General features: G+C 43.6%; 1 protein-coding gene across 2 annotated transcripts in view; it reads right to left on the bottom strand.

Annotated features, from left to right (window-relative positions):
• TYRO3 (TYRO3 protein tyrosine kinase) overlaps positions 1–23,667 on the bottom strand; it is a 41,327-nt gene that overhangs the window by 10,320 nt on the left and 7,340 nt on the right. For both annotated transcript variants that reach the window (XM_059474616.1, XM_059474617.1), the window contains 10 exons: positions 20,847–21,017; positions 18,093–18,179; positions 14,040–14,155; positions 11,045–11,222; positions 10,441–10,583; positions 9,016–9,160; positions 4,800–4,929; positions 3,870–3,970; positions 2,840–2,935; positions 1,047–1,127 (listed from right to left, as the gene is read on the bottom strand). In XM_059474616.1, the coding sequence (XP_059330599.1) occupies positions 1,047–1,127; positions 2,840–2,935; positions 3,870–3,970; positions 4,800–4,929; positions 9,016–9,160; positions 10,441–10,583; positions 11,045–11,222; positions 14,040–14,155; positions 18,093–18,179; positions 20,847–21,017 (1,248 nt within the window). The remainder of the gene's footprint in view (positions 1–1,046; positions 1,128–2,839; positions 2,936–3,869; positions 3,971–4,799; positions 4,930–9,015; positions 9,161–10,440; positions 10,584–11,044; positions 11,223–14,039; positions 14,156–18,092; positions 18,180–20,846; positions 21,018–23,667) is intronic.

The following is a 23,667-nucleotide window of genomic DNA, read 5'->3' as shown; positions in this document are numbered from 1 at the left end:
GACTCCAGATTTATGGAAATATATCAATATAATCAAGAAGTATCCCAGTCGACTACTCCCACCACTGCTGCTGCTGAATTTAGCAAGAGTCCTCCAGTCCTGCTGCAAGATCAGACTCAGACCTGTAGGGGAGTGTTCACATTATCTACTTTAGGCAAGTAATTTCAATATAATTCAAAAGACAAAAGGAGATTCCCTTTTTACAGTCAATGAAGAAAGGAAGGTACCTCTGGAGGCTGACAGATTGTTCCTTAGTTAGATGCCTGAAGGGAGACATTCTGACTACACAAAAGCTTGCAAGCTGATTAGAATTATTGTTGAAGCTGGATAAAATGATACAAGTTACACTAGATGATACTAAGTGTATTTAGTACAAGCTGTTATTCTGTGACAGCAAACTGGGCTCCACAGATAAGTGAGTTTGCTTTCAGTCAGTCACAGTTAATTTCTGCCTTACAGGCAAAAGGGATCAAATAACGTAGGTTAACATATATAAACACAGATATACGCACATTTCCTTTGATTTATACCTATCTCTTAATTGCTTTTCTTGTTACAGACTTCTGCCTGTTAGTTGCCCTTGTTATGTACACTCACCAAATGGCAAATCTGAAGGGAGCTGGGCTGCTCAGTCAAATGTGCTGACTGAGATGAGCTAGCTTGTCACTGCATTCAGCCCAGACACTCTTCTGTTTATTCCAGACTATGTGCTTGCAGGAATACTGTTCTTTCACTGCTGAATTATCAGGGCAAAGCAGACCTGTCTGAACTGTCTGTGCTACATGATGGAGTGGTTTTGGTGGCGTTCAACACATGCTGTGTGCTGTAGAAGCAATTAGGTGCTATAGGTCCTTTCCTGAAGACCTTCCACTACAACAAGACTGACATGAAAGGGATGGGAGACAACACGGGTAGACTGGCTGAGGGGGAAGCTCAGAGAGAAATAAAGAGCACCAGGGGATATTTGCTGAGAATAGGACAGACAACATTTAATCTTTCCAAGCTCTCTTTTCTTGAGTAATTCAGGTAGCCCTGCTCCCACATACCTTTCAGCATCTTCACTGCCACTTTCTGGAAAGAGCCATCATCGAGCTTCAGTAGTGCCTCTCGAACTGACCCAAACTCTCCTGCAAAATTATCAGAGTAGGCAGTGAGGGAACAGCTTCTTGTGAAGAAAGTATGATTCACAGCAGGTTCACTTCAGGGGTCACTGGCAAAGAAGCTGAGTACCCATAAGAAATGCTCTGTTTTTCATTCTGCAGTTCCAGACAGCAGCTTTCAGCACATGTGTGTCTAGAAGAGACATCACTACCAGTAGACAGAGCTCACTGTGCTGGCAGTCCAGAAGGCAAAGGAAAATGAGAAGGGAAAAAAGCAATTCCTGACTAGACAGATGATGCAGAGACAGAGTTTAGGCTGGGCAGACATTTCTGGGGAAGCCAAATCATGAGGGATGAGTCTGAGTGAGGTTCTGTTCAGAGAGGAGGCTCTTTGCTGGAGCAGTAAGGGGATGGGATGGCTGAAGAAGCTCTTAGTATTGACAGCCATCAGAGCTGAGTGATAGTGCCAGGGCTCAACCATTTGAGACACAGTCAGCCTTATCTCACAGAACTCAGAGAATTACTTCTATGAATCACAGGAGACCAGAGAAAACAGAGCATCTACTTGTGTGTGAGTGATATGTTGATTCACAGAAGGCAGTATTTTGCCCAAGTGTGCTCTCTAATGAGTTAAGAGGAAATGCAACAGGCCAAAACCTCTTTCAAATATTTAGCCTAAAGAGGCTTTATACCACAGCCTAACAGCCTCTTTGCATTAGATCTGGCTCTAGATTTGCTCTCCCTAATTTTGTAACTGCTTATCCCACCCACAGTGCATTAGTATGAGAAACTCTGACACTGAAAAGAAGAAAGCAAAATATGGCACTCAGGACACCTACCCCAGAAGCATTATCTTCCCACTGGCATTTCACCAGTGTCCTTCACTACTCTATGGCATGTGCTTACTTCACAAAAACCATGAGCAGTGGATCTGACCACAGATCAGGAAAATGGGAAGGAACAAAGGTATTTTGTGCTGCTCCCATACTATGGAGCTATAGAGTCAGCAGAGCCCAAGATAATGCAATTATGTCATCTTATAACATGTGACCTGGGCTTGTGGCAGTGGGGCTGACCACACAGACCAGGTCTTGCCAGCTGGCATCCCCACACCAAGGCCATGCCCTGGGGCCCCTCTGCAGCCAATTTCAGTTTACCTGTCATGGGAGCAGCCCAAGAGGGTTGAAGTAGGACCCCAGAAACTGGCCAAGAGCTAACACTCACAAACAGATGACACAGCTGTTTGATTACTTAGCATTGTTAAGCCCTCTGAGACCACTTCTGCAGGAAGGTCATCTTCCTGCTCTGAAAGAAACACATTTGTTCTAGGAGGGATGGAGGGGAAGAATGTTCCCTGTGGGAAAGAGTCAAAAAACCCTGCAATAAAACTAGTCTTATAAAGAAAAAGGAAAAGGGGAATGTTAACTGAATATTCCTTTGTTTAAATTTCTGTAAGAAGTTCACATCACTAGTGAATTAACACTGCTTTGGAAAGCTGAGCATAGGCTGCAGTCCATGATTGTGTAGAGCCATATTACAGGAATGGCTTAGGCAATATCCTCTTAGTTATGCTAAACCCCTGAAATGTTTTATCCCAGCGGAAGGGATAGTTCCATTTAAATTTCCATCTACAAGCTGGAGAGAAAACAGGCTGCTTGTAATTGCTTCTTCCTACTCAATAGTTAAATTAACACAAGTGGGATTTTCAATGTAAAGCCTTGTTCAGTTTTGGTTCTTACCCTTGCCCAACATTCTTCCCAAGGTGAACTGCTGTTCTTGGATTAAGACATCTTTTAGTTTTGTCTTCAACTCATCACTGATCCCTACACTCTCCACTGGAAAAAAACCAAACAACAAAACAAATGAAGCATCAAATAAGGGATATTTAAATATTCTGTCACAACATTAAGAGTCATCTGTTCTAATCTCCATCTCCAATCTGATTCCCACACTGTAAGCAGGGAAAAGGGCAGAATTCCTTTCCATGTCCTCTAGCCTCACCTCAGACAAGTGGCCAGTAACTTTCAACCATCAGAAAATGTACTTACAGTATTTAAGGGGAGAGGGTGTGATAATACCACCCTTAAACACTCCAAGAACAATAGGAATACAGAAATAATGTAAAGAATGCTGAGAAGACAAAATCCAATCTGAAGGGCCACTGATAGACACTGGTTCACACAACTTAATTTTACCTGATGGAGCTGCACTATTTTAATTACTGACTGGAGCATAATCCTACCCCAGATAAGTAGTGCTGCCACAGAGAGCCATGCCCTTCCTGAACCAGGAGACATAAATGGATCACCTTAATGGATCATCTGACCATTCCTGGAACTCAATCTCCTCTTTGATAAGTTACTAATTCCTGCTTTCCAAGACTGATTGATTGGTTCATGCTTGTAGCACAGCTCAGCATACTGAATTTAAAAAGTCCTGCTAATATTGTTCAGCCATATTTATCTCACCACTGGATTATATTCCAGTTGAAGGAGTCCTTGTATTGTGAAACTGGGGCAAGGGAGTGGTGAATTTATGTCTTGCATTAATATACATAATGACTGTAGCTGTAATTAGCAAGTGCTATGTAATTGGTATGGAAACAACCATTCTGGCCTTTCACCTCTGCAATTCACAGTGTCTAAGCCTCATTGTAAATTAATCCCATGTTTTTTATCAAGAAACATCAGTTTCAGTGAAAACAGAGAGAGCATTGTAAATGCATGAACACAGCTTCCCGGGAAGAATCACTCAGGTCATTTTACTTACATGTTGCTTCAATGAGCTCTGGGCCCTCCCTGTTGAAAGACCTGGCAGCTCTGAAATGGACTGCTGGATCCCCTCTGCCAACCACACTGCCAAAGGCATGGCTAGAAGGCAGAAAAGACACACAGGACCATGATTACATGGGTCATTCAATTCTAAAAGGGTGTGTTGAACAGTACGGATGGTTTCTCCCCCCTTGCCATATAAATTCTGCAGACTGCTTTGTTAAAGAGGGTGTATCTGGAGAGGAGAAACAATGGGTTTACGCTGCTTTGCTGATGCACCTACAGCCTTCCAAAACAGGGAAATCACTCCTCCCAAGTGCCTGGGAGAAGCTGCAGGTTGGGGTTGGTTGCAGGAGTCATAGGAGCAGAGATGCTGCTGCGACAGGGAGGTCTGGGAGACTGGAAAGAGAGGGAAAATTGCTTGCAGTAGGGAGCAAACCACAGCCAAGAGTCAGAGGTGATGGAAAGGAAACTTTACTGGGGATCCAGAGGTTCTGGGCAGTCAGGAAGTTACAGGAAGTTACAATCAGCTGATAGACTGAAAACCAGCATGGGATAAAGGGCTCAGACCATAAGAATACAGATATTTCGTCTGTGGATCTTTTCTCTTAAGCAGCAGTGCTAAGAATTACCTTCATAGAGTTTATATTTGTATAGTCTAATAAGGCATTGCTATTAACATTTTTTCTACTGTATTTTTGGTGCTGTCATTTTGAAGAAAAGGCAGGCACCCCAAAACTATGGGAAAAAAACAGTAACAACAAACCCCCCAAAAAATTCCAACAGAAAAACAACCAATACAGTTACTCAAAGAAACTGCCAAAAGTACTCCATCCACAATGCTTTTTTGAAAAATAATTGAGTCAGAAACCACAACAGAAGAGAAAGCAGAGATCTCTCTAATCAGCACAAGGAGAAACTCCCTTACCCAAACCGAGTTTCCTTTCTTCTTTTTCGAAGGAGAATAAGAGCCAGAGCAACAGCTGTGACCAGAGCTGTGAGAATGCCCAGTGCCACAGGAACCCAGGATGTCCCATAAGGAGGTTGTCTCTGGCCACCTAGATGATGGAGAAAACACCAGTCAGGAAACAGAAGACTGCTAATGTTAAACAGACCAATTTCTCCTTTAGATTTTAAATGGGAAAGCCATGCTGCTGGACCTGGTGGATCTTTGTATACTGGAATTCGGCATAAACAGCCAAATCATCAGGCAAACGAGCTTCTTCTCACAGCAAAGGCAGAGCAGAACCATCTAGTTGTCAGAAACTATTGGCTTTGAGCCTTGAGAATGTTACAGGTGCTGCAGCAGATTATATTATTTCACATGAGCTCATGATCTGGGGCGCTTCAAACTGGAGCCTCAGGACAAGAAGGTTCCTCAGCATGATCATTCTGTGTGTGGGTTTCACCCTGTCCTGTTTGAGACAGACCAGAACCTTGACCAGGTAACACAGCACTACCTGAATGTCAGCCAAGCAACATTTTGAAAGACAACAGAGAAGGACAATTGCCTCATGGCAATATGGTTAAAAATATTTACATTTTTCCTCTAACCCTTCCCACAAAAAGAAGCATCCTGAGGGACTTGGTATTAGCTGTAACTTTACAATGTTGTTTGGTGGTTGCAGCTTCTCAATGTCTCTCCCCAAAGAAAAGAATATTTGCTCCCAGAATATGTATACTTTTGACTACAAAATGTCTACAGAAGAAATGGAGACAATGCCAAGCTGAGCAAGCTGTCAGGCAAGGAAGATAAGCAATACAGTTCTGAATAAAAAGAATATTATGTATGCCTGGCAAAAAACGATAAATTAATCCAACTCCCTGAGAGATTTCTTCTCCAAATACAATTACTAAGGATTAAATGTGAATTTGAATGGATTTATTAAAATCTAGGATGGCCCTCATTCCAAAATGTTTAAGAGCTAACAAGAAAAGCTACCATGTCCCTGAGCACCTCCTTCATCTTCATGCTCACTTGCTCACCCTCAGCAGCTGATTGCCCTTTACCTGAAGGCAAGGAAGAATCATCTTTGATGTTGTAAGTAATCCTGATATAAGTCATGACAGTATAAATAAAACTGTTCTTAAAAGAGATGTTAGGTTAATGGGCTGGAATTTGGATGGATGTCTGCATAGATGCATATGAAAAACAGTCAGACAACCCTTGCTGGCAGAGTCCTGGGAGCCTTATCATCCAGGTTTTTAAAGTAGTAGTATTGGTTAATAAATAGGTAGAGCTTAAGGACACAGAATTGTAGACAAAAGGAGGAAGCAGACTAGTACTTCTCCACTTGAAGCAAATTATCAGATCTTCAGTACTTATTTTCCAGCATCTTATCTCCTTCAGTGACTCACATTTTCTTTTACCATCCAGAAGGCTTTACAGGCTCTGGGGCTTATGATACTCCCTCTTGCTGCAATTTTCAACCCAGCCTTCAAGGCTGTTTATGAGGAGGGAGAGATCAGAAACAGAAGCTGTCTTTCTCAAAAAAATAGAGCTAACTCCAACCCTCTCCACTATTCCCAAGGCATTCACTTGGTGTGATTCTGCCTAACAATCAGGGTAGAAACAGCTAACAACACTGATGAGAAAGGTCCTCTCTCATGGTTAACAATAAGGCTTCCTTCTCCCTGTGGTGAGACAAACCTCTCTTGGCTTATTTTTCTAGTCTCTGTCTGGTGAGAGAGCAGGGATTTAGGTTAACTTCTGGGGACCCCCTCCAAAAGGAGTATGGATGAAAATAAAACTAAAATAAATTATTCTCCCTGTTTCTAAACTGCTGGGAATCAGAAGCCCATCTCACAGTTTATAGCAAATGTGTCAGAAATAGAAATGAATGTTGAAATTCATTGCTTCTCCTGCTCTGCCCCACACATCCTTGCTTCCCTCTCGTGTCACTGAGTTTGAGAGGAGGCTGCAGCCCACAAGTTGCCTCTCCTCTCTCAACTCTCTCTCCCATCTCCTGCAGCCCCTTTTTCAACCAGCACATGCCTTAAGACTGCACCCGGCAGAGAGAATTCAGTATTATTAGAAGAGTCTAGAAGAGTATTTAGGAGCCGTCGGATGATGAACCCTTTTATTTCATAGAAAGTTCATATTTCAAAAGTGTGCAAAGAACATAATCCAAGAGTCTTCTGCCTAAAATTGTGAAGATTACAAATAGGAAAAAGCTATTACACCACTCTGTTCCTCACTCTGCTATGGAAAAAGAGGTTTCTTCTGAGAAAGTTTCTCAAAATATTAAAACAATCTTTGTTAACAGCACTCAAGATCTCTGCATAAGTAGGGTGGAGCTCCCACTAGCTTTGCTGTGATGACAAATTCGACTTAAAGTTTATACGAGCTTAGTCATCCTTATTGCCGCACTGGGAGCTGGGCAGAAACCACCCCTGGCATTTCTCACATAAAGCAACTAGTGCCAGGCTGCTATTTTAGGAAAGGAAGCGACTTATGTTTTCTACCAGGCCTGAAACAAAACTGCAGTCTTTCTGCAGCTCTGCTGCTTAAGGCCTGTCAGTGTTTCCACAGTGAACTTTTACTTCCAGCCTATTATGCTTGTGAAGAAATACATGTGCTTCCAGACAGCATTTGGCCAAAACAAGCACCACTCCCGATGCTGCTTTTTTTTGAAGTGGTTTGTAAATAAAAACAATCAAGCAACAACATATAGTGCTTTCAGGATTACCCCATTCCAGCTGCCTGTAAAATGCAAACCCTAAACATTCCCTGGGGCTTCTTGCCAGTGATGGCTGTTTTCCAAAGGAAACCCTGGTTCTTTCAGATACTTTTGTATGTATTTGGGTGCCACAGAAAATACCCAATCAAAAAATAGGAGGAAACAAATTGATGGAGCTAGTGACCAACTTCAGTAGGTTCAGCTCGGAACCTTCCCACCCCTTCAATCTCTTTTAAATAATTTGAGGGCTTTGATCCCACAGTGACTGTGTGCTCACACTTGACCTTCAGTGCTGACTTTGTCACAGGAACTGGGCTGCCAAAGGACCTGAGTAATGTGCATGCTAAAACCAGCACTAAATGCACTACTGTAAGTAAGGATATAGTTCTCTACTGGTTGCTCTACCTGTATCCCCATCTCCTGCTTGCTTGGGAACTCCTCTATTGAGTCCCCCTGCCATCCCTCAGCATGGAGGGATCAGGAGAGATCAATGTGCATGTGATTCCTCAGAGACATGCAGAGTGAGAAGATAGCAGCAGCAGATGGGTCAGCATCAGAAATTAGAGACTTTGATATTAGATAGACTTAGAAATTAGATATCTTGTCCTGCCACAGCCACTTGGAAACAAAACCTCAGGAGAATGTGGAATTTTTGTACGGTCACACCTCTATGACTTCTTATCACCAATCTGTATCTTTATTTGGAACATTTCCCTCTTAGTTCTGTTACAGTTTCCTTCACAAACAGGAGCTTTTCCCTTCTCCCTTCTGTCCATCTCCCCGTATAACATCCTGTCTTACTTCATAGCCTGCCTGCCACTTCCCACTCACAGGGAAACACAAGCAGCCAGGAAATCACCCCAGGCGAGCCCAACTGCCCTTCAGCACTAGGAGTGCACTCCACATGTGCATGTCCTTTGCTCTCAACAAACCCTTCCACATGGTCCAGATTGCATGGTACAGCATCTGTACCATCATCTTCCTCTTCTACCAGTAGCTCAGCTTTTCCATGGAGACAGCTAAACTGGTTTAACATCTATACATTCAGTAAAACCATTATGAACCCCCATGTGGCCACAGGTTAAATCAGGCTTCACTAAAACTAGTCAGGAATGGCATAAAATTAAATCAAAGAAGGCAATCTGTACTGGAGGAGTCTTCTGCCACGTTTACTTGTGTAAATCTGTGTAAAGCCTAATTTGCATATTTTCTCTTGTCTGCCCTTCTGCTCTGCACTAAGCAGTAAAACCCGGTTCTAAGAAGACACAGTAGAGGCCAGAAGCTGTTTTGTTTATACCAGCTCTTTGAAGATTATTGAATTTCTAGTCTCCTTAATGAAGTGTGCTGTTGTATAATCCCACATGTAAGTAATAAGCACTGAAAGAAAAAGACTGTGAAAAAACAGCAGTCCCAGTATTTCTGACTTTTCTCCCCAAGTGAAGGGAGAAAATAGTGGACACTTACCCATGACCTCCTGGGCTTCAAGCAGGAAGAGGTCACTCCAGGGCCCACACCCTGCAGAGTTCAGCACACACACCCTGATAATCAGGTCTTTGAGAGGATTCCACATGGAGAGATTGGCTTTTGTGTCCTGCACAATCATCTCCCCCTGAGTGCAAATGACAATAAACAGTGAGCTGTTTTAAAAGGCATCTAATGTAAAACTTCACCTTTAAACAAAACGGTACCAAACATGTACTTCACTGGCACTATAACAAGGGCTGGGATTTGTGACTTCTGGACCCTTATCTCAGTTTTGCCTGAGATTTGGGCTGTTGCCTTGGGTTTCGCTTCCCAAAAATTGCTAATAGTTTCCCAAAGCATAAGGGAGATAGGAGGTTTAATAATTTCTTCCTTTGAAGTCCTCCCATGCACGTTGCTATAGAAATATGGTTTTTTTTCTGCTATTAAAAGATATACCTCCTTCTTGTGGTTTACTGTAAAGCATCTGGTGGTTTTAATCCAAGGGAGGAATCTGTCTGTTTGTTTTAACTTGCTGACCAAATCCTGAATGGCTTCTGAATTTCAGCCCCGATTTTCACTTACAATGGCAAAGTCAACATATTTTCAGTAGTTTTATGGACCTTCTTCATACAGCAAACCCGTGAACATTTGGCTGCCACCACTGACACAGAGTAAATTCAATGAGAACTCAAAATACCATCACTCAAGTCAATGACGCTGACCTAGTGTGAAATGGGTCATACAAAATAGGAAATAATTCTTTTTTCCCTCTAGCTGTCTACTATTACAGCCTTGCTCTTCATTAATAAGCACTGGGTAAACACCTATTAGGAAGTTAGAAACCATAAGAAAAGCTGTGAACTTCAAAGGCTGATAGATACCTGGGAAAGGTCAATGCCAACAAATAAATGAAAGGCCTTCTACCCTGTCAGGGTCCTTTCAACTCCCTAAGTATTATAAATGAAGCTAAAGACTCCACAACCTTCTTTCTGTGATTTACAGCACAACTCATTCACTTGTTAAATACACCTTTGCTGCTAGGATTTGGAAAGCCAAGGCCCAGTCACAGGAGAGAGAAAGCCCACATCCTGTACTGTCTGAGCTGGACAGCCCAGAAAGAGGCAGAGACAGACAAATGGATTCTCTCTATGTCCTGCTTGTGCAAGGAATGGCAGAGAACTGGTCTGCCTGCAGATGAACATTCAAGTGAAGGAATTCTGAATACGGCAGGAAGGAGGAAATGGTCCTATATCTTGAAGTCAAATAGTGGGGCATTCCCTAATGTCAGAATACATCCATTTACACAAAAGCAATGTCAGTAAACTAAACCCCTGGTATGGATAAGGGACCTTAATGCCTAGAAAATTTAGTACAAACCTTCTGTAATTCTGTGTTCAATGGCTCAGTAACTTCTCAATCTGTTACCTGAGTTACATTATCCTGAATCCATTCCAGTCTGTATCCCAGGACATTTTCTTTCAGCACATCTGGAGTCACACCTTCCCACTCCAAAATTAGACCAGGATCTCTTTGAATAACATGGATATTTTGAGGGGTGCTGTTTGGAGCTGAAAGCAGAGAACAGAACACCATCACTTGTGCAGGAAAATAAGGCACTATCCACACTGAAAATGGAAGTTTCACCCTCTTTCCTGAGATCATCCAGAAAAGAGAGGGTGTGAGGAGAGGGAACAACTTCTGCAAACCACCAGCACTCTGTGCGTGGTTTCAAGTGGAGAAGACAGGTCAGCACCTCTCATTTCTCTCAAGATCCCACGGATCTCACAGAGCTAATGGGACCAGCATGCAGAAACCCCATGGCTGGGTAAAGCCCTGTATTACACATCATTGCTGCTACCACTTGTGACTGTGTATTATTGTTTTGCTCTGGGAGACCCTTGGAATGCACGAGCAATCTAACAGCATAATGTTTCCCATACTGCAGAACCAGCAAGGAGTTAATGACATTTATAATCATCTCTTTTTCAGTTTCAGAACCACTGTCCTGTTCTTGTCTGCTGTTTCTTACCAAGCTCCAGGGTCTGGAAATAAACCCTGTCAGTGAAAGGGGAGCTGCCCATCTCATTGCTGCACTGCACACGGACGCTGTAGTTGGTGGAATGCTTCAGGCCTTGCACGGTGTAGGAGAAGGGTGGCACTGGGGTCACTTCAGTGGACACCTCCTGGCCATCTGGGGACTCAGCTACCTGTGCCAAGAGTGAAATGTGATGACTGTTACCATAAACAATATGAATAACATGTCCACATGGATAAGAATTCATTTAATTGTCAGTTTAGGAATGTGTAAGAATAGATACAGCACCAGTAGTGCTTAAAATACTGAAATGGGACTTGTCAAACTAAGAATCATGAAGTGACATCATTTGGGCAGTACAGAAATTTTCCACCAGATGAAAATTTGGTTCCATATTTTAAAACATTTCCTTCCCTATGTTACACTTTCTGATTATTATTCCTTTAAAGAAAACTAAATGTGCTTATCACTTTGAGTGGTAGCAGCCAGCTTCTGAGGCTTGTTTAAATCTGGGCAATGAAAACCAGTAGAGCAACTTGCCTGTTGCCTGCTGTCACCTTTTGCTCAACTCTTTTTTCCAGAACTTTGTATATTTTCAATTTTGTAGTGGATGAGAGGTATGGTAGACATAGGTAACTTGGTTCAACTAACTTGTTTCAAATTAAACTGGAAAAAGACTTCTTACCACTCCTACATCTTTCTTTTTCTTGTTGCCAAATCTGAGCTTTAAAGCAGCATGAATGTTAATTTAAATCTGATATCACTGTGTGCTTTTAATGCACAGACAGAGTGAATGCTCCTACTTTTGCACTAACAATAGCAGAAATCACTGCATAGCTCCCAAGCTCAGACTTTCTCTTCAAGTGCATGCAAAATAGCAAAGCAGAGAGTAAAAGCAAGATGTACTGACAAAAGCAAAAAAGTCATTTGGACTTTATGTATTTTATATGGCAGCCTTTCTTCCTTTCTCACTGCCCTTCTGCTCACTCTCACATACACTTTTGGCACACTGGTTTATTTGGCTGGTAGAAAGGAAGAATCTCAAATTTCCTGACTAGAAAAGCATATTGTTGTCATTATCACTGTCACCCGCAGCACGGAAAAACAACTATTTTGTTAAACCCTGTCTGCTAGATGATGTATTTCTGTTCAACACTCCCAAGAGCTGGTGGTAGTGCATGTGCCCCTTTCACACCCTGGAACTCGGCTTGTGTTAGCAGTCAGAAAACACTGCCATGCCCTGCCCTGTCCCCAGAGGCAATCTGCTTGTCTGAACACGGTGCTCCTGGGGCACCCGCTGCAATGCCTGAGTGCCAGAACAGCACAGCAAACTTCCAATCCCCCTTCTCTTTCTGGGAGACTCCCAGCACAAGTGCAATCATGAGGAGCCAGGAACATGTGCATTTTCACATGGAAATGTAGGTCAATGCCTCACACAGAATCTCATAATGTGGGAGTCAGAGGAAGCACAGCAGTTTTCTGACAGTGCAGGGTCATTGCCAAGTTATCCCGCTCCCAGACTCAAATGCAGGAACTCCGTCCTCCCCAAATAGAACAGAAAAGGCTTAGAAAAGGGGTGAGAGACTGCTGAGTTGACAGAAACTGGGCTGCTCTGATTCAGCCTCTTTTCCACATGTCCCATCCCCCAGCCCTGCCCCTGCCAAAAGTGAGGGAGAACTTAAACCCCGGAATGATTAGCATTGCAGCGTGCAAGCCAGAGAGAATAGGCTGTTCCAGCTCGAGATAACTGACATTGTAAAACAGGGGAAGAAAAGTATTTTCAACTGCAAAAAAAGAACAGAAGTAGCAACAAAACCCACAAACCAGGGCCAGCTGCATTCAGGACTTCTTTCTGCCAGTGAGTTGAAACTAAATTATTATTTCCTTTACTTCTGAAATATAATAAACATCAGAGCATGAAACCTTTGGTTTCCCCTCAAATAAAAAGAGGACTACAAGTAAATTAGCTAGACTGTTTCCAGCATACCTTAAGTTTATAATCCTCCTCTGCATAGTTGGCAACACTGCATAGAAATTCCACTCCAGCTCATAAGGCTGCTGTAATCAGGTAGGGAAAGCATAGAGGCCTGGCAAATAGATCCATGGGGAATGTGCCTAGCTGTGTTTGCACAGCCTGCTTTGGGTATCACCATTTATTTTCTCACTGGGCTACTTGCTCTTTGATCTGATTCTACAGCTAAGTATGCAATGATAGAAACTAACTCTGCCTGAGGTTGGACACATACCATTGTTCTCAGGAACTTCAAGGAGCAGACCAGTTTTTCACAGATGTGGAGTACTCTGCACCTAGCAGAGCTACAGAATAGTATCAAGCTTGATTTTCTGGGAAGAACTGGTCTTTGCCAATGGAAAACCGATCAAAATTTAGAGACAGGGCTTAAATTTGCTCTGAGACATGCAAATAGGCCTGATCTTCTATCCAAAAGCCTTCTGCTTCCATCATTCCTCCCTTTCCTGTACCACATCCTGTACTCTGCAAGCTCCTCATCCTTTGGATTCATCGGTATGTGCAAATTCCTGCACTTCTGGCATCCCACAGCACAGGCCTGATTTGGCACGGGACTCACAGGCACGTGCCCTGGAAAAAGCTACCATGGGCCACTGCTCCTTGCAGGAAGGGTGGGCACCCTGCAGCCACAGCTGCTCCAGGGCACTTCCCACAGAGTGCTGTGTGCCTCATGTGTGCTGCAGTGTAATAACCTCTGTGGAGCAGCTGCCACGAAGCAACTGATAACCTGCTGGCCAGGAGAATGTGGCCAGTCCTTAACACAACTTTTGAGCATGAAGTTCATGATCTGCTCTTTGGCACCTATGAGCTGCCTCCTGTTAAGTTTTTATGTTTTAAGGTTGTGAAGTAAGAATTGGAACACGGCTAAAATGTTGGCAGAGCAAACGATAGCCCAGGAAATGTGGCCTAGAAGAGTCCAATTATTTATGCAGACCAGGGCACAAGGCAGAGAGGCCATACCTGAAGAGTGCAAGAATGGAGAGGTGCACGGCCATCAAATCCTGGCACCCAGATCACGCTGGCATTGCTGCTGGTGACTTGGCTTACAGTTACATTGAGAGGCGGGAGAGGCATGGCTGGAAAGGAAACAAAGAGACCTTTCAGTGTACACAGAACTGAGCAGGTATTCACGTGGAAATGGAAGAGGCTTGAGGCTAAAAATTACGCAATGAAATCACTAACAGAAATGTGCTAAAATACCACATCTTTAGAGAGTGTCCCTGAATTGTTGTGAATGAAACTGTTATTTTAACATCTGGACAAGCTATTGTCAGCCATTCATCACTGTCTATAGATGCATACAGGCAGTGGTTGATCTCTTTCATAGCAATGCCAGTGTGTGATGTTTGCACCTTTGCTACTCAGCTCTCTTCCCTTCCCCCTCCATTGCAGGGCATGACTCAGCTGCCTGTGGACCCACCTTGTGAACTAAATCAGGGCTTTAAAATCCCACCTCGGGTTCTCAGTCCAGCCCTTGACACCAGCTCTGCCAGCACCAGGTGGAGGGTGGCTTGCTGCAGTGACCTGAATACCCTGGAGCTGGATTTGCAGTAGATCTCTTTGTGCTGCCTCCAGATGTCCACTGCAAACTCCCACTGAAACACCTTGGGACAGAGCCTGGATTGAAAACGGCCTCCTCAGGCTTGGGATGAATAAACTCTGTTTTACAGAGGGGAAATTCAAGCCAAGGGGAGTGCCTGTCACACTGCCACACATGGCTGATACCACTCCACAAATTAAGGGCAGGGCCAGGAACAAAATCAGGATTTCAAGATGGGACAGTTAGTCAGAAGCTCATGCTTCCTACCACCACAGCACAGCACCAAACTGCTTGGCTTCCTTTTAGGATCTTTGATGCTTCCCTTTGACTTCTCCTTTCCTCTCACTGCAATTCCACATAGTTAATTCCTATCATTCCGGTCACCATCTCTTTTTCACCTCTGAGTTTTCATTCTGGCACTTCACTCCTGACAAAATTAGCAGCTTCATGAAAACTAACCTCTCCCCTGACCTTCTTCTCATTTTAAAAAATTGTACGTTGGTGCTTGTAAGAGTTTTCCTGCAGCACCTCAACAAATTGTACACCTCAGGAGTCCTCTTTCAGAAACCCATCCTCAGGACAAGGCTCTGCCTGCAGATTGAATTTTCCATGCCTCCTGAGTTGTATCCATCAGAAAGCAGCAATGGAAAAGCAATTCCAAGCCGGGATTTCTCCAGCTGCATCTTCTACCCTGCCAGAGCACCTTTGTATTTCACTGCACCAAGGACAACCACAATACTGCTGCATTCAGCATATCCACAGGGCCATCTTGCAAGAGAAATGCAGAGCCCAAACGCTCAGGTCTCTGCAGAGGGCCTGGAGGAGACAAATAGATGGTGACACAGATTAACCCTAAAAAGCCTTTGTTGTCTGGTTAACCAGTTACCAGGACTCAGGGCAGAGCCTGGCACCTAGACAATAACAGGGTGTATGGGTGGGGGGTGGAGCAGCAGACCAAGGGTCTGGGATGGAAGCTGGTCAATGAGTTATTAGTTAGTTAACTTAAGACTTTCCTGCATCTTTGTTTCATTCTCTTTTGATGTTTTATTTTCAGGTCTGTAGGGTCTTTAAGGGGAAAAAATTCTGCTTTTACTGCTTACTGGGTATTGCTGAAACATTGTCCATAACTCAAGTTTTTGCAGACACACCTGTAACTTTTGGGTTTAGCAGAACGGGTACTTTTCAACGCAGGATGGCAGGCCCAAAGGAGGTATGTGCTGTGCCACCAGTGAGAAGAATCAGTTGCTAACACACTCCCTGTGTGAAGGAGACAGTGGCTGAGGAGGGCTGGCTTGCCAGCACCTTCCCCTAACTGCAGGCAAGGGCTGGATGCATTGTCCCCCTCATCTCCTGGGAAAAAACTGTGGGCGGCTGTTTCCTGTTGTGCTCTGAAACACGGGATACAACCCTAAAAGTGTTAGCTGCACACATAAAGGGGAGAAAAGCCTGTCAGAAAACAGGACCTTGAGTGTTAACACAAGAGAGTTAGCTTCCTCTGTGCTTAGAGAGTGGCTGAACAATGGGGCTTTGTAATGGCTGGGGACCGTGGGCCACAATAACAGTAATTTTCTGCTTGGAGTACACCCAGCACATTGTGGGCACTACAGAGAATAGATAATTAACAACAACAGGAGCAAATAGGAAGAAATGTTAACAGTTTGTCAATGTCCTAGCAAAAATATTTGTCTCTGGAAACACAGAAGAAACTAATTGTTTAATAAATTGTAGAAAGATTTAGAGTCCTCATCAGCAGATGGGTTTGTGTAAGAGAGGAAGGCCTTGAACATGCATGCGCAGACAGCTACATCCAGAAGTAACTTCATTGAATTCTGCATGTTCACAGGACCAAGAACTAAATAAACATTATTTGGACCTGCCCTATTTCTGCTGTGTAGGAGGTTTGCTTTAATTTTAACAGGGCTGTACTAGATCTTCAAAACTTTTCTATTTAGAAAAGCCCCGTCACTTAGGTAAATTTATAACTACATTTTTAGACATATGTATGAGGTACTACAGACATTACTTTTATGACTACAGCACTGGACTTGCTATTCAAAACCTGAATTTTTGTCTTTGGGACTTGCCATATCTGGTGCAATGTTAGCTGAGTGACTTAAGCTTGCTCTTTCTCAGCTCTAGAACATGTGTGTGTGACCCAAGTGTGTGATGGCAATATGACCCCCATAAATAGGATGTGTGGATTCATTAGCTGATGATCCCTGAGGAACACTTTTCAGCTAAACATAATTGCTGGGAAATGAGAGAGTTCTGAGGTCGTTACTTCTTCATCTTATTAATGGTTAAAAAAATAATAATCTGTATTAAAATGAAAAACTTCAAAAGCTTGTTTATGCTAATTCTTTTTTCAATTTATGGCTTGACAAGATTTTTTAAAGTGTAATAGCTTTGTGAACTAAATTTATCCCAGGATAAAATATCCATAGAAGATATATTCTACAATAGCTAACTGCGCTGTGTAGACAAGCCTTTAAGACAACAACTCCAAATGGTTTTAAATTAAGTTATAAATCTTACTAGTGCAACGTTCTGCATTCTTGGCATAGCAGTAACCACAATGTCCTGAACAAAAACACACTCCAGGAGCAGTAGGTTACAGCTGGATTTCGATCTGTCCTTTAATGAACATGAGCTACTACAACTACAGTACATAAAGGATTGCTTGTATCTGTGCTGAGCAATAAGCTACCACTTGGAACAAATTATTTTTGTGCCATGCCTCTCCTGGAACTGATGATCACGTAATTAAAAGTGCATTAAAGCATGACTAAAAATTCAAATGCAGAAGCATCTCAACATGAAGAAGAGGGGAAGAGCTGATTGCTCTGATTATCCCTGTTTCAGTTACCTGGAGGAACAGAGGAAATGTCACATCAGCCTGGAGACTTCCAATTGGCAACTGGTCATGCACAGGCTAGGAATTATTTGTTTTCAATGAGCTTTTAAAGAGCAAAGAATTGCAAAAATAAAAAAATAAAATTCATAAACCCAGTGTGGATGAGCAGACCTTAGTGGCCACTGGTGATCACCTTCCTTGACTTTTTCCAGTATCTAATGTGACGCTAACAAAAGCAAGCAGAAGTAATGGCCTCTTTAGCTCTAACAAGACCCATCTATTCCCAAGAAGGAAGGACTTCCCTGCTACAAATTTATATCAGCTTCATCTCTCACAAAAAACTTAATCACCCCAGCTCTCTTCTTTTCAAGGAAAAGCTGTCATTTGACATCACATTTCCACTCCAGAATCAGATGTGGATTATTTTCAACAGCCTGGCATACAGCCCTGCATAGGAAGTGGGAACTGCTGTTAGAACACAAAGCATTGTTTCCACTGCTGAGAGCTCCAGCCGGTGCTGGCAGCCTTGAGGCACCTCCTGACATTAAGGAGCTCTACCTTCCCTCCCCAGAGAGCAAATCTGAGGCCCTTGCCCAGTCTCTGGCACCCAGTCTCTCACCTTTAATTTGAACAGTGGCAGTCCGAGATGAAGACAATCCCTTTACGTTGTGAGCTTCGCAGGAGAAAACTGTGCTTTGATTAATACCTGGAGAGCAGCCAAGAAAAGGAAAGGAAACACAAATAGCTATATAATCCAGCTTCAACCTTCAGCAGAATTTCAGTTATTTGTGACATCCAGCTCCAGGCAGTTGGAGGGGTGAGCTGGGTGCCAATCAAAGGCATGCAGATTTCAATGTAACTAATGTGCTAAACACATTTTTAATGGAGGGAGTGTGGCAATGCAGAAAAGATTTCATGGAAGTGTCAGAAAGCACTGAAAAGGAAGGAAGAATCTGTCAGGACAGCAGCTCATAGTGCTCAGGTAGTAGACGTCTGCTTCTCACATTCTGGTGAGCTTCTTTGGAGCAAGGATTGTGCTGAACTGTGAGCTCACACAAAGCCCAATGCTTTGGGTCTCAGCCTACACTTGAGCAACATTCATCTTCCAACTGGGCTATAAGCCCAGGCAAACCTTCAGTCAGATGCTGCCTATTTCTAGTCAATGCCCACCTGTCGCCCACCTTGCACCAGACTTCTGAAGACACACAAAGGAAGCGGGAGTTAAATGCTACTGCATCAGCACTGAAACACTTTCCAGGGGTGATACAAGTCAGAATGTGTTCTGTGAGCATCCATCCATCCATCCATCCAGCCATCCATCCCATGGCATCATGGCACGATGTCCCAGGACACACACAGATATTGCAAATATATCAGAATTGAGATAGATTTGCAAGGCTGCCTGGAGAACTGTGTCCAGCAGCTATTGTCACGTGGCTTGGCCCTCAGTTGCCTTAAAAGACTCTGAGAAAAGTTAAAGATTGGCTCATTGTGGGCATACAATTTAGGAAGGAAACTAATTTCAGAGCTGCACAGAGCAGCTTGCACAGTGTCTCTGACCATTGACTCATCCCCCAAGCCTGAGACTAACAGAATTGCAAAGAAGGTGAAATGGGAGAGAGCAGGGAGTGCTATTCTCATCCCTGTGGACCAGAGGAAGAGGCTGCCAAGAGGCTGAAGGCCAGACAGCACAGCAGAGCAGCACCTGAGGTGGCAGGCCTGTCCCAAGACAGAACCTAACACAGCCCTGCCCTGAGGAAAATACAAAATACACCACAAACCAGGAACTGCATGTTCCCTAACACCATGCCAGCACTGCTTTCCAAATACAACATTGCTGAACCTTCTAAATGCTTGCTTTCTAGCCAAGTATTTTGTTACTATTTTCTTCAGAGTGCAATGCTTGTTTTCTTACCAACTGCCTCTTTTGACATGCTTTGGTAATCCAACCATGCAGATTGTGTCCTGTTAATGTTTCAAGTTGCAAAGACAAGATATGCCCAAGGGACACCCCAAAGTGCAATGAAAGAAGGTGTGCCCAAGGGGCATCCCAAAGAACACTGGAAGCAAATAAAGGTGCTGAAGACACTTAATAAATAAAATAGCAATTAATTTGGAGAATCACTAGGAGTAGATGTCTTTTTCAGGCTTCCAAGCCACTGCCCCAAAACAACAGATATTTTGTGAGGCACTGTGGGATGAGTTAGTGGAGGAGGGGCGACTTATTTTTTTATTGTCTTTCTCCTCTTGACTATTTGTCTTTTCAGTTTCCATTTCAACAGGCAGATTATATCATAAGGGAGCAGTTTTCACTTCCAACTTCGAAACAGCGTTGGTAGCTACCTAAGAGAGGGAGCAGATGATTAAAACCATTTCAAATCACAAATCATGTTTTGATTTGTGAATAAAAAAGGTTCTAAGGAAAGCCTGAATAGGACTGGACAGCTCAAAGGATGGTCAAAGACATACAAAAACTCACCCTGGGTGTAACTGTATTAACACTGATAAAGAGGTCCCAGAGACAACTCTTAGTTTAAAACATTTTCTTTCTAAATAACAAGTTAAACTTTTGGTCAGGGGAGTTGATAATAATAAAACAGCAGGCTGTTGGACAACTAACTACAATGAAGTTACTTTTAAGAGGTAACTGCAAGAATTTAAGAGGCAACTTAAGATGTAACTGCAATAGGTAGCTGCAGTCAGTTTTAGGTAGAGAAACATCACCTTTTTCTGAAAGTGGTCTGAAAAGAGGCCCTAACACCTACTGGCTCCTGAGTTTTTCTGCTGACTCTGCTGGGGAAAGCTCTGCTCTGGGGCAAACCTTGGTCTTGAAGGGTATCAACCAGCCCATTTCAGCACTGATACAATCACTCTTGAAGTATCAATTACATGAGGCAGTCAGATTTTAATGATAAAAGCATCCAGCAAGCCTGCAAGAACAGAGATTAGGTTGGGTAAGGGAGGGGAAAGCAGGGCTATGCACAGAAGGAGGGGATGGCATCTGCTACATGTGAATGCTTGGAGAGTTCCAAGAGAAATGGCACCAACAGAGTCACTTCATATAACCATGAACACCCTCCACGAGGTGGAACAAGAGGCACCCAATGCATCATCTGTTCAACAGCATCTTCAACAAGAGTGCCAGGCCTACCCAAACTCTGTAAGAGCCTGTGTGCCTCAAGCCAGCAGCAAAAACACTCCTTGAGATAATCCTTGTGTGTGATCATGTGTGATCACGACCACTCAGCCTTTAATGCAGAGCTAAACATCATTCCCACACTATGTGGCTACCCAACGCACAGGGCACGATCAGAAGAGAGCTGTTCTCCTCTTCTGATGCTCCAAGTGATCCCGGCAGTGGCAGCAGCCTTACCTGACACATTTAAGATGGAGGGGGAGACGTCTGGAAGCCCCACTCTCGAGTCTCCCATCCACCAGACAATTGTCACTGGTTCAGGGGGACCAACAGCAGCACAGGCCATATGAAATGGAGCATTAGGGGACACAGACACATCCTCAGGTTCCACAGTAAAATAGGGCACACCTGGAAAAGCAACAGACAAGTGACAATAACTGGAGCAACCGCCTCTTGTTTATTTCCATTAACACCAGTGCCCAGCACTGGACATCCATCTGTACTGCTGCTAGGCTGAATCCAACGCCCTCCAAGGCCTCCACAAAAACCAAGGGTCAGATATGCTTCATCACCTCAGGGCACGAACACCTAAGTACTACTACTCCTGGAAGTCAGAGAGAAAGAGTGCTTGCTTCCCACAATGCCTTTGAAAAACCACTTTCAAGACCCCCCTATGAAACAGCTTTTAGTGGTAGTATTTTCTCAATTTTTCAGCTGGAGAGAATGGAGTTTAAAGAGGCAACAGTCAATAACTTTAGCAGTGGCAGACACCACTTTGAAAGACAGCTAATCCAGCTGCAGATACCTCTTGCCATGCATTAAAAACTGAAGCTTGAGAAAGCGTTGAACTGCTGGCTTTAACAAAGCCATGAATGAGGAAAGAATCCTCGCGGTGAGAGACTGGAGCATTTACAATGCTCGCTCTGGAGCTTAGTTGAATGGAGATGCCTTCCAGCACACTGTGACACCACGACAACCGGGCTGCCTTAGAGCCAGGGGTAATTTGTTTCAGAGCTGAAGGCTATCCACGGACACAGCTCTCTCAGTAATTACCTCCTCCCCACCATGGAAAGACTCCTGGTTGGTACAACAGGTATCAGGCTAGGCCCACGGGGAGCAGAATGCAGCTGCAAGGCTACCTACCTTAGGTCATCTCTAAATGGCAATAGCTGAGCGTAATTCCACACATCAAGAGATGTGGTTCTTCTTATGGGCAATGCCAAAGCTCTTGTGGTTTCATTGCTCCAAACCAGTAGCACAAATTTCAGCAGCCATCAGCAGCAGTGCTGACCATGCAGGACAGCCAGTCACTTCTTGTGATTGTTGGAAGAGCTGAAGGCCCAGAGAAATGTTCAGTTCCCTTCTATACAGAAATCTTTGTGTGTCAAACACTGCTTCTACCAACACCACTTACCCCAACCAAAATCAGGCATTCTCAGCTGGAAAAAGTGTGTTCTGGAAGCTGCTGATCTGTTGCCTCACAGAAACAGAGGAACTGACAACATTGTGCATTCACATGCTGAAATTATACTGTCTGTCCCTGGCCAAAGATGACAGGCCCAAGTACCTCCACCAGCAGGCAATTAATACGGATGCCTAATAGGGATTTAGAAGCCTGACATTTCCTGCAAGCTACATACAAAAGTGCTTTCCTCAGTCTTTCACTGACTGTCCAGTCACAGTTTCATCTTTCAGGTTGCAGCTCCTTTGTGCCTTCCTTGCCTCCTTCCCTTAGAGTAGTAAGTAAATGATTAAAACAGATTAAAACAGGTCTAAACCCAAGTCTCTTGAGGAATGAGAGTGCCTATCTGTGCAAAGGCTAATATTCAGGACACGTATATCCATTGTCATGGCATACTGCTTGTTTTTGCTGACATATTTTACTTCATTTTTTTATTGCATTCATACATAAACAATAAAAATGAGTAAGCTTTTGAGATACCAGCTGTGACACCTCTGCCTGCTTTGCCTTCCTTCTCCAAGGAAGATTAGAGGGGAAAATAATCACCGTTTCTCTACCAGTGAGCAGGATCCCTGCCTCCTGTCCATTTGTCATGACATCCAAGGTAAACTTTCAGGAAGATCCTGCCCAGCTCAGCAGGTTTTCTCACTTTGGGAGCAGCTAAACAGAGCAGACAAGACCACAATTAAAAACTTTCATAGTTGAGGGAGTGCAACTGACTCATCCAGCTGAGGAACTCGCACTGGCCCCATCCGTATGTTACCTGGGCAGCTTGCTGCCTCCCAGTTCCTGGTACAAGAGGTGAGTGCCAGCACATCCTTTTCACAGACACCCCATGGAGGCACTGAGCAGTCAGCAGTCAGGAAATCAGCACAAAATCAAGGAAATCATCCCACCTATTCCCCTCTTCCAACGCAGTATCCAACCTTTAAGGCTGATTTTTATGTACAGTTTTGAGACAGAGTTGATTGATTCAGGGCAGTGTGCCCATATAGGTGTGGCTTGGTCTCTGACTGTAGCCACAATGGGGGCTAGCAGCCCCAAGAACAGCCACATTGTCAGAGGTGTATTTCAAGACAGAAAGCTCTGTAAGAAACCCAATCCATTTTTTAACACTCCACAGTGTGCCTCTGAGATCACCTCTCCAGCCATCATGTTCTCAGCAAGGCCAGAGATTAGTTTCTGAATCAGGAAACAGGTTCAAAACAGTTTTGGTTTTGTAAATTCAAAGAAGTGTTTCATAAGATCAAACATTTTTATTACAAAGACAGTTCAAATACCATTGCTAGAAAATCTGGCAGATACAGACTACCTAAGCAGATATTATTACACAGCATAGAAATGCAGTCAAGCTCACTTTAAGTTAGATCACCAATAGTCCACATTTGTTTGTGTGCCACACTGAGGCATGTCAGCACCTAGTGAAGGCTGCAAATCACCACAGTAAAGATCCTCTTTCAGTCAGAGGACAGTTGTTATCGATAGAGCAGCCACTGCTACACAAAGCTGGCATGTCCAGGGAAAAAATACACAGAGATAACAGTGAAGGTGGGTCTGAAAACCCAGGTGCTTTCTTATGCTAAGAGCTGACACATT

Source organism: Ammospiza nelsoni, chromosome 6 (assembly GCF_027579445.1).
Source record: "Ammospiza nelsoni isolate bAmmNel1 chromosome 6, bAmmNel1.pri, whole genome shotgun sequence".
NCBI lineage: Eukaryota > Metazoa > Chordata > Aves > Passeriformes > Passerellidae > Ammospiza > Ammospiza nelsoni.
The sequence above is the reverse complement of the archived record's forward strand: the minus strand, read 5'-3'. Positions and strand labels throughout refer to the sequence as shown.